Genomic DNA, 10,318 nt, shown 5'->3' on the forward strand with positions numbered 1-10,318 from the left:
TTGTTTTCTTTTTTTTTTTTTTCTTCCCTTTTTCGGGGTTTTCTTTGGTTTGATTTTTGGGGTAGGAGGCGGTGGCTCGAGTGCAGGCAGGGCGGGCGGGCGCATGCGGTTCCCTCCGGGGGTGTGTAGCCATCTCGAGAACAATAAAAAACAACAAAAAACTGAAAAAATAAATTAAAACCTGAGGTCCCTCTGGTTCTTCTCTCAGGGCTGGGGCTGCTTTGCGCCCCCCCCAGCGCTGGGTACCCCCCATCCCTGGGGGCTCCAGGTCCAAGGTGGCCCCAGCCCGTTTTCTTGCTTTTCCCCCCAAAACTGATCCTTAGGCAGTGCAGGGAGGGGCGTGTGGAGCTGCCCCAGGGTGCGGGGTCACGGTCCCCTTCCCCTACAGCGCTGCTGCTCTGGGAAGATGGGCATGGGGACAGGGACGAGGGTGGTGCTGGGTGGCCCCGGCCCCACCAGCCGCGATGGCCACGGAGCGACTCACCCCGGCTGGCGGTGCCACGGCTGTCCCCGTGTCCCTGTCAGTGGGGCAGGGGGCCGGGGGGCAGCGCCCAGGGCCCTGCGGAGGGGCCGGGCTGGGGCTGCGCCGGCGGCAGCCGCTGGTGGCTCTGCCAGAGCTGGTGCAGCTCCTTGAACTGCTCCACCATCCTGTCCTTGAGGTCGGGGTGCGAGATCTGCAGCGGGATGCTGTCGGCCGACCAGGACAGCTCCCCGGAGAACATCTCCAGCAGCAGCCGCGCCGCCACCGGCACCACCTGCAGGAGCCGCAGGGCGTCACCGGGGCAGGGACCCCGCCCGTGTCCCCGGGAGAGCCGAGGGTCCCGGCCCCTCACCTGCACCGTGATCAGCTTCTTCTCCTTGGGCTTCTGGTCCGGCCACTCCTCGCCGAAGCAGAGGAAGATCTCAAAGGGGGGCGGGGTGGGGGTCTGCCCCTTCTGGAACTGGATCAGGCCTGCGGGGCCCGATGCCGAGGTGAGGGACAGGACGGGGCCTCGCGTCTGCCTGGGCCACCACCGCCCCACTGAGGGCAACCCCGAGAGCCAGCTGGTGACCCCCATCCCAGCTCCGTCCCCCCCGTTCCACCAGGCTCCTGTGTGCCACCTGGTGTCTCCCCATTCTACCTGGTGTCCCTGTCACACCTTTGTCCCCCTCATGTCATCAGGTGCCCATGTGCCCGGTGTGCCCCCACCCTGGGTGACCTCTCCGTCCCAATCCATTGCCCTCAAGGGACACAGGGCCACCCCCCCTTTTCCTCTGACCGTTGAGGAAGCCCTCGAGGCTGAAGAGCTTGGTCCTTGTCTCCCTCTGGATGGGGTTGGGGCCGGGCCGGGGAGCGGCACAGGGCCCTGTCCAGAAGACCTTGCACTGGCAGAGCCGGAGGGCGAAGAGGTCCTGGCCCTGGAGCTCCAGGATGAGCCCTCGGTCCAGCACGTCCAGCAGCTGGTGGGTGTAGAAGCGCTGCTTCTCGTTGGGAATGGTGTCGGGAGCAGGGAAGGGCACCTGCTCCAGCGTCAGGGGCCCGAAGAGCTCCTCCTGCTCCCGCGTGGGCTCCAGGCTGCTGTGGAACAGCCGGCAGCCGTGGGGGTTGCTGACGGTCAGGGCGCACACCTGGCGGCCCCGGTACTGGAACTTCAGCTCCAGGTCAGTCACTGCCGGGGGGCCACGGGGTCAGCGGGGCCAGGGAGCCCCCAGGACCGCTCCAGCTGGCCACCCTCATCCATCCCACAGCCGCTCTGTGCCCACGGCCACCCCGATCCAGCCACCCCGTGGCCACCCTTCACCCAACGACCCAGCGGCCACTGCCATCCATCCCATGGCCACCCCACACCCATCATCACCTCTGTCCCACCACCCCATGGCCACCCCAATCCTCCCGGCCACCACCTGGCCTCACCACACCCACGAGCACCCCACCCCGCGCCCCCTGCGCCCCTGCCCTGCTCACGTGGCAGCATGTGTGGGCTGACCAGCAGGTCGGGGATCAGGTGCTCTGTCGGTGCCACCGGGCAGGTGGACGAGGGCCCCGGGGGGGCCAGGGGGGGCCCCATCTCAGCGAGGGCCCCGGGGAGCAGCTCAGGGGCCCCGTGGGTGCCCCCTGCCTCCCCCTGGAGCAGCGCCGGGGGGGGAGGCCCAAAGGGCCCCCCCGGGGGGCAGTGGTTGGCAAAAGGGGGAACCTTCTCCTTGGGCCAGGGGTAGGGGGGCAGCAGGTCCCCCTCGTGCCGCGTGTCTGGAGCAGAGAGGGGGGTCAGAGGGTGCCCCCCAGCCCCCCTGACACCCCGACCCGCCCTGAGCCCCCCACTCACCATCGATGCTCAGGGATGTCATCTTGTGGAGCTGCAGGGCAGAGTGGGCATTGCAGGGACACCCCTGGCCCTCTGAGGTGCCCCCGGTTTGGGGATCCCCCCCACCCCGAGCCCCCCCAGATACCTGGCTGACGTCTTCCTCCCCACTGCAGCCATAGTTATCCTCGTCCCCCCCATCTGCAAGGGAGAGAGCGGCTGGGAAATGCAGAGGGAACTGGGGGGTGCTGGGGGGGGTATTGAGGGGTTCTGGGGACTCAGGGGGCACTGAGGCTTCACAGGGGGGTGGGTCCCTTGTGGGGGGCCAGTTCTCTGGGGGCGCTGGGTCCTCATGGGCTGCTGGGGTTTGTGGGTGTGGGGGACTTGTGGGATGTCACGCCTTTGTGGGGTGCTGGGACTTCGGGGGCTGCTCAAAGGGCTCCCCAGAGCCCCCCCGTACCTGCGCCCCCGGGGGCCTCCTCGCAGAGCTCGTACACGCGGAAGGGCCGGGCCGGGGACCCGCGGGGCCCGTCCAGCAGCAGCCGGAACTCGCGGCTCTTGTTGAGGGCGCAGCGCAGCGTGGCCTTCCAGCGCGGGGGGTCCGGCGGGTCCCCGGCCCGGAACCGGCCCGTCTCCTGCGCCCACGCCTGGGGGGGGGTTAGCGCCCGCCACCCCCGCCTGCGTGTCCTGCCATCCCATCATCCCCACGTGCCAGGTCCCCCTTGCCACCCCACATCCCGTGCTCCCCCATCATCCTTGTCACTCCCTCCCGTGTCCCTCGTCACCCATGTCACCCTGTCACCCCTGTCCCTTGTCCCCCACTGTCACCCATCCCGTGTCCCCATTGTCACCCCATCACCCTGTCACCCCCATTCCGTTTCTCCTGTACCCCTACCGTCCCCACACCGTGTCCCCCTTGTCACCCCCTGACACATGGCCCCCATCCCACGTCCCCATTGTCACTGCCGCCCCGTGTCCCCAGCGTCACCTTGAAGATGGTGTCGTGGTCCTGGGGCCCCGGGGCGTTCCTGGTGGCCTGTCCCCAGGGGATGACGAAGCGGCGGTGCTCGGCGTCGAGCCAGTGCAGCCCCGGGAAGCGCCGGCTGCTCACCTGGGCCACCAGCCAGGGCTTGAGGCGCACCCGCCGCGGGGGCTCCATGGCCTGGGGACACCAGCGGGCACCGCGGGCCGCCCTCGGTCCGAAAGAGGAACAGGGGCCCCGCACGGCCCCTCCGGGGGAGCCCCGGTTCCGCTTTCGGGGCCGGGAGGGTGCGTGAGGCCGCCCCGGGCTCTGCCTCCCCCGCCGGTGTCCGGGGGCGTCACCGACAGCCCGAAAGCAGAAGCTGCGGTGGCTTCAGGGGAAGAAAAGAGGAGCTGAGAAGCGGAGGGGACAGGAGGGACACGAGGGGCACGAGGGGAGAGTGGGACATAGGAAATGTGGGACGTGAGGGGGATGTGGGGGCGCGAGGGACAAGGGGAGGACACGAGATAGGAGACACGGCGACACGGAGTGGATAAAGGGAGTACACAGGGGACACACGAGGGACGGGGACACATGTGGCGACACGGGGGAACGCTGAGGACACGAGGACGTGGAGGGACATGGGAAACGTGCGGGAGACGGGGGACATGGAGAGGAAGGAGGGACGCAGGGGTGACATGGGATGGGGAGGACACGGTCACAGGATGAGGGGGGGGACACAGAGACAGGCGGTGGCACACGCGGGATGGGGGGACACGGAGAACACATGCTGGACACGGGGACACGCGAGGTCCCCACCGCGGTCCTTGCGCAGTCACGGAAGCCCCGCGAGGGGAGACCCCGCCCGTCCCCCCTCGCGGGGCAGCGCCCACGCGTGTCGCACGGGCGGGCCGCGGCCACCGCGCCCGGGCACGGCGTGTCCGGGGCTGCCGCCCCCCGTCACGGACGGGCACTGTCCCCGCGTGTCCCCGTGCCTTTTCCCGGCCATCGCAGCATCGCCCCGCCACAGCGCCCACTGCCGCGGCCCCCTCCCCACGGGGTCCCACCCCACGGGGTCCCACCCCACGGGGTCCCACCCCACGGGGACCCCCCCGCGGACTCCCCGCGCCCATCGGGAGCGGCCCCGGGTCTCACCTGCGCTCGGGGCCGGTCCCGGGGCCGCCGCCCGGAGCTTCCGCGCGCGGGGCCGGGCGTGGGCGTGGGGCGAGACCGGCCGGTACCGCCCCCGGACGCGGGGCGTGGACCGGGGCTCCCCGTGTCCCCACAGGACCCCCCCGTCCCGTGTCACCGTCTCGTGTCCCTCCGGGCTCCCCCCTCGTGTGGCCCCCCCCCCCGTCTTCACCCCCACGTCCCCGTGTCCTCCCCGTGTCCCCACGCTCGTGTCCCCTCCCGGACCCTGCCCCTTCTCCCCGGCTGTCAGCCCGCACAGCTGTCAGCCCCCTCATTAACATACGCTTTGCATATATTTGCATACACAGTGCCTATTTCCCTCTCCACGTGACGCGAGGGGATCTCCGCGGTGGGCGGGAACACCGGAGCGCCTTCGCGGGATTTGATTGGCTGCACCCTCTGTCATTCATTAATGGGCGGGCCCGTGCGCCCCGAGCCCCGCCCCCGAATCAGCTCTCTGTCAACGAGGGGCGTGGCTTAGGTAGGCGTGGCCAATGTAGGGACCTGAGCGGGAGTGGGCGGGGCGAGTCCCGGGCGGGGCGGGGCCAGTCCCGGGGCGGGGCGGGGCTGCTCGCATGGCGCCGGGCGCGCCCCGCCGCACGCCGGGACCCCCCGGTGCCCCCCGCGCCCCCCCGGTGCCGCCGGTGCCCCCGCCCCGCCCCGGGAGGAAGAACCGAAGGAGGTACCGGGACTCCCCCTGCCCTGGCACCCGCCGGGGGACGACCCCGCAATGCCGCCGCGCGGGGGCGGCGGTACCGCTGTGTCCCCGGCGGTTGCCGCTGCCGGGATGTCCCCGGGGGGACGGGGGGGACTCGGGGGCCCCGACGGGCTTGGGCCACTATCGTCCCGTTTAGCTTGCAGATCTCGGGGGTTTAATGTTGGTTTTCGCCCCGATCCCGCTGCGACCGCTGGGAACGGGAGGGGGGCTTTCTCGAGGGGAGCGCAGATCCCGGGGCAGTGTTCGAAGGGAGGAGCAGATCCCACTGGATCCAGGGTGGTGGTGGGGGAGTAGAGCCCCGTGGATTGCCGGGGGAAGAGAAGATCAGATCCCGGTGTATTCCCAGGGAAAGACGCTCAGATCCCCGTGAGCAGGGGCCCCGTGGGTCCCCGGGGCAGAGGAGCGGGTGGATTCCCGGCTGGATCACCGCTCTGCAGCTTATCCCACCGCTGTGCCTGCTCTCGCCCTGTCCGTGCTTCTCCCGGGATCCCAGCTGATCCCAAGGGACAGCTGCAGCCTGTGTGTGTCTGGCCGCAGGCCAGTGCCTGATCCCAGATGGGGAAAGGCAGCAAAGCCACCAGTTATGGGGTGCTAAAGGGATATTTCCCCCAGGATCCCAGCCTGGTGTCTGCTCAGGCCTCACTGGGGGTTTCTCCAGAGTGGGATCTTGGGGGTGTGAGTGGCAGCATCGAGCATCTCGGCTGGGATTCTGGGAAACGGGAGCTTTGGTCACGGGGACAAAATGGGGGAAAACCTCAGGGTTTGGGTCATCCTGCAGTTGCTCCTTCCACCCCAAACCGGTGCTGCTGCCGTCGCATTCCTGGGCACGCTGCTGCTCCGTTGGGCTGGGGTTTCCTCCCAGCCTGGTACAATTCACCCTCTGCACTTGGTACTTTTCTGGAAAGAGAAACCGGAATAAATCTCCGGATCACCTCGAGGCTGTGGCCATGAGAGGGAGCCTCGGAACTGCCCACGCCGGAGCTGCTCCGGGTGGTGTTGGATGGGATTCCCTGGAGCTGGGCTGCTGCTTCCCCGGCCAGCCGCTGCTCTGGGTACCATCCCTATGGACTGGGTTTTGGGGCTACTTCAGGCAGGTTTGGGCCATAGAGGGAGAGCCTGTGGAAACAGCTCCAGTGCTGTCTCCTCCCTCATTTGGTGGCTGTGGAGCTGGGATGTGCTGCCAAGGAGCTGCCTGGGATGCCGGATCTGTTCCGGGGTGGAGGTCCATCCCCTCAGCGGGTCAGCTCTCCGGCTCTGACACTCCCTGTTCCCCACGGCAGCTCCGAGTGGACGATCCAGCGGAAGCTGCGGGAATTCTTTGCCGTCCCGCGGTGCCTGGTCAGCGTGTTCAGCCTCTTCCTGGTGGAGCTGATCCGCTTCCTTGGCGAGGCCGTGGTCCAGGTGAGCCGCCCCGTTCCCGCAGAGCCACGGCCGGAGCAGCTGCTGAGGATGTCAGAGTCCTTCAGTACTGGGAGAAGGACCCTCCATTTCCCACGGTTGCACATTTCCTCTCCCGTAGTGGAATTTTTGTGTCTCAGCCCCTGTTTGGTGACTCCTGCTGGCAAGTATCCCTCAAACACAGGATTTCATCCCAAATCCAGGCGCTGGTGGTCGGTGTACTGACAGCCATCGGCGACCACGTCCTGAAGCCCTTCCTGGCGGCGGCGTTTCACAGCCTCCTGCAGCCGCTCCTGCTCTTCCTGCTGAAGGTGCTGGGTGCTGTCCGGGACCTGACGGATCCTGTGCTGGACGTGGTGGCCCGGGTGTGCTCCCAGCTGGCCGTGCTGCTCCGCGCCGTCCGGCTGGTGGAGATCCGCCTGCGCCCCGACCTGCGGGCTGGCCCTGGCGACGGCGGCGGATGAGGACAGGCTGTGGGCGGTCAGATAAGACAAGGAAGAAGAATTCCTGGGAATTGCAGAAGAGCGGGATCAGCTGCGGCCCAGGAGGCACCGTTGTCTCCACGTGTGTCCAGGCAGGGGGCAGCACATGGTGTGCTGGGAGGGCGGTTTGGATCTTCTAGTTCTGCAAATATCTCCTTAACTTAATTAAATTCCAATTTTATCCATTGGAGCATTGCTCCAGTGAGGTGTTTTTCCTCTTCCTGCCTGGAAAACTGGGCTTCTCACTGAGTAGGATTTCCCTGTGCAGTCTATTGCCACCAGATGGGCTCCACAGCTGGGGTGGTGCCCAGGGCCTGAGCCTCAAGCACTGCCAGGAGGGGACAGCTTCTGCCAGCTTCCAGCTCTCTGGAACGGTCTCCAGAGCCAGTGGTATGGGACAGACTGGGATTCGGGGGCAATCAAAAAATAGGGATCACAATATAACAGAATAACCACCTCTGTGTTCCTAACAACTGGTTCTGGTGCACAGTTTGGGTCGTGTATTCCCGTCGGGATGAGGCGGCCAAGGAGCCAAACGGCGGCAGCAGAGCTCTGGGCGTGTTTTACAAACACTTGGAGGGGTCAGGGCCAGGACTGAGCTGTGTTTTGGGGCTCCCCCCGCCCCCAGCCTCAGCTCCCTCTGCCCTTTTGCCGTTCCAACAACGCTGCCTCCTGGGAGCGTCTCCCCCGGCTGGCGCAATCCCCGTGTTCCCGATGATTCCATGCCCAAAGCCCTTTGCTTTTTATGGGCAGGAGCAGCATGTTTGGAGCTTCCCAGGCTGTAAGATCATCCGCGGGCCAGCGCCGGGGCCGGAGCGCTCCTGCTGGGGGCCAGGCTCACCGGGCTATTTGGGGGGTGCTGAGTTCACGGAGCCGTGACGGGATGTTCCCTGGGCGCTGCGAGGGGCCGGGAGCTGGGAGCCAGCCCCGAGGAGCTCTCCGGGCTCGGGTGACCAAGGGCAGCGTGGGAATGGGTGCCGAGAGCTGCCGGGCAGCGGGAAGCGGCCAGGCTCTCGGGGACGGGCAGGGCCGCACGTGGGCACAAACAGGAGCCGGGCACAGGGACCGAATCCAGGACGTCCTGCAGCAAAGGCTCCGTGCCAGGACAGCCACACGCAGGCTCTGGAGCTCCTCGGGACACCGGGGACACACGATTGTCCCTGGGAACTTCCACCCTTGCTGGGCTGCAGGCCTGGCCTGGCCACTGCTCCTGTGACCTTTCCCTGATGAAACAATCCCAAGAAGGGAAGGGCAGAATTGATGGGGGGTTTCTCATTGCATTGATTTAGCTGGCAAATCACTTTAATATTTGTAGTGGTTTTAATTAAATTTGGCTACTCCGGACCCAGGAATTCCCCGGTACAGTTTCTCCCTTTTGGCTCAAGCTCTCCCAATCAAGGGCCCAGTAGATGGAGAGAGCTGGGAAAATTCAATGCCCAGGATGAGGAGAGGCCGATGGTGTCATCTTTGACCTCCATCCGTCATCCTGCAGCGGGAGAGGAGGGCGGAGAAAGCCCCGGAGCTGGGAGCCGCCGCCTCCCCGCAGCCCCGTCCCGCCGCGGGAGCCGGGCAGCTCCAAACGCGGCGGAGCAGCCGCTTGGAATTCGGGCTGTGCATCCAGCGGGAGCGTGCGGCTCGGAGAAACCCACGGGATTTTGGGGTGCAAAGGGGGGAGAGGGACGTCTGGCCCACCGTCTCACCGGGAACAAAAAAACCTCTTTTCTTCCTCAAAACACAGCCGAGGTTCCGGGAGCGCCGCCCGCGGCCGCCGCCCGGGGCCCACATGTGCCGGGGGACGGCGGCGTGTCCCGGGGCGGGCAGGACAACGCCGGGTGACCCGCGCGGGGACAGCGCCGTGCCGGGACAAGGACATTTCTGGGCTGGCGCTGCCGGCAGCCGGGCTGGCAGCTCCCCCGCATTGCTTCTCCCTGAGATCACGGCTCCGAGCGCTCGTCCCGGCTCCCAGCGCCCGTCCTGGGCACACGCGGCCGGCCCGAGCAGCGGCCATCCGCCGCTCCGGGCCGGTGCCGCTCCAGGGGCCGGGGCTCCGCGGTGCCCGGCCCGCCCCGGGGCAGCCCGGCCGAGGCCGGCCCGGAGCGGCCGGAGGAGGGGGCGCGGGCCCGGCTCCAGCCAGGAGCGGGAGCGGGGCCAGGAGCTGAGCGCGGCCTCCTTGGTTCTTCCCTAAATAGCCGGCGGCGGGCAGGAGGATTAGCCGGGGCATTCCTCGGCCCGTCATCCTCCCACGGCCGCCTCGCCGCTGAGCTCCCCCGGCCTCGGGATTCCTGCTCCTCCCTCACGCCGCCCTTCCAAACCACCGCGGGGTCACCCGCAGCCGCCCGAGCCCGGCCGCGTTCGTCCCGTTTGGCAGCGGCCTTTGGGCTTTTCCCGGTGGCGGCCCGGCCGGAGGAGCCCGGGCCCCTTCAGAGCCACTGCCCGTCCCGAGGGGACACGGCGGTGCCAGCCTGGGGACAGGGCCCGGGGACAGGGCCCGGGGACAGGGATGGGGCCCGGGGACAGTGTCTGGGGACAGAGCCCAGGCAGCACTGTATGGGGCCCAGCTCTGCTCTGGGTTCTATAGGATTTGGCCCAGCTCTGCTCTGGGTTCTATAGGATTTGGCCCAGCTCTGCTCTGGGTTCTATGGGATTTGGCCCAGCTCTGCTCTGGGTTCTATGGGATTTGGCCCAGCCCAGCGGGGGCTCTGCTCTGGAGTGTGGGGCTGTGAGGGAATGCCCTGCCTGTGCCCGCAGTGGGTCCCACAGAGGGTCACACCAGGCACAAGAGCATTGGGATGGAATGATGCGGAATGAACCGTTGGAAGAAGCTGGGAACGGCTCAGGGGTTTGGTTTCCTGACACCACCTTCCTTCCCATGGGCTGAGGGAAACTGAAGCAGATCATGAGTCAGCCTTTCCCATCGGGATGCACCTCCCAGGCGGCCTCCTTGATGGAGGTTCTGCATTCCAGCTTCTCCATCCCTGGTTCTCTTTCCCTTCCGTACAAATTCTCCCACTGCAGGTCCATGTGCTGGACCTGGACTATGCACACCCTGATCCAAACCCTCCCAGATTGCTAAAACATTTCCATATATCCTCTTTTTCCCACATTTCAAGCACAGATTCCCCGTCCTCTCCTCACAGATGCTCTGGGACCTCCAGGAGCTGTTCTCATATCCCCTGTGTTTTGTCTCTTCCCAGACCATCCCAGCTCTTCCCCTGGGGGTTTCTTAGGGAATTCACAGAGGTGCAGCCTGCCTGGAGTCTGTGTCCAGGGCCCGTGGTGGCTGTGGTGG

The 10,318-nt window shown here is 67.0% G+C and overlaps 1 protein-coding gene across 2 annotated transcripts; it reads right to left on the reverse strand.

Annotated features, from left to right (window-relative positions):
* IRF5 (interferon regulatory factor 5) lies at positions 1 to 4,417 on the reverse strand. Of its 2 annotated transcripts, none has more exons than XM_053977083.1 (10): positions 4,396 to 4,417; positions 3,268 to 3,631; positions 2,740 to 2,926; positions 2,428 to 2,480; positions 2,304 to 2,334; positions 1,946 to 2,227; positions 1,260 to 1,649; positions 834 to 952; positions 485 to 755; positions 1 to 133 (listed from the first exon to the last, which is right to left on the reverse strand). In XM_053977083.1, exons 2-9 carry the CDS (start codon positions 3,436 to 3,438, stop codon positions 522 to 524), a joined length of 1,467 nt encoding a protein of 488 aa, XP_053833058.1. In that variant the 5' UTR covers positions 3,439 to 3,631; positions 4,396 to 4,417; the 3' UTR covers positions 1 to 133; positions 485 to 521. The 2 variants fall into 2 exon arrangements, with proteins under 2 accessions (XP_053833058.1, XP_053833057.1); XM_053977082.1 differs by having other exon boundaries at positions 1 to 161.
* Positions 4,418 to 10,318: the final 5,901 nt, after the last annotated feature.

The sequence above is a fragment of the Vidua macroura genome, chromosome 5, assembly GCF_024509145.1.
Source record: "Vidua macroura isolate BioBank_ID:100142 chromosome 5, ASM2450914v1, whole genome shotgun sequence".
Taxonomy (NCBI): Eukaryota; Metazoa; Chordata; class Aves; order Passeriformes; family Viduidae; genus Vidua; species Vidua macroura.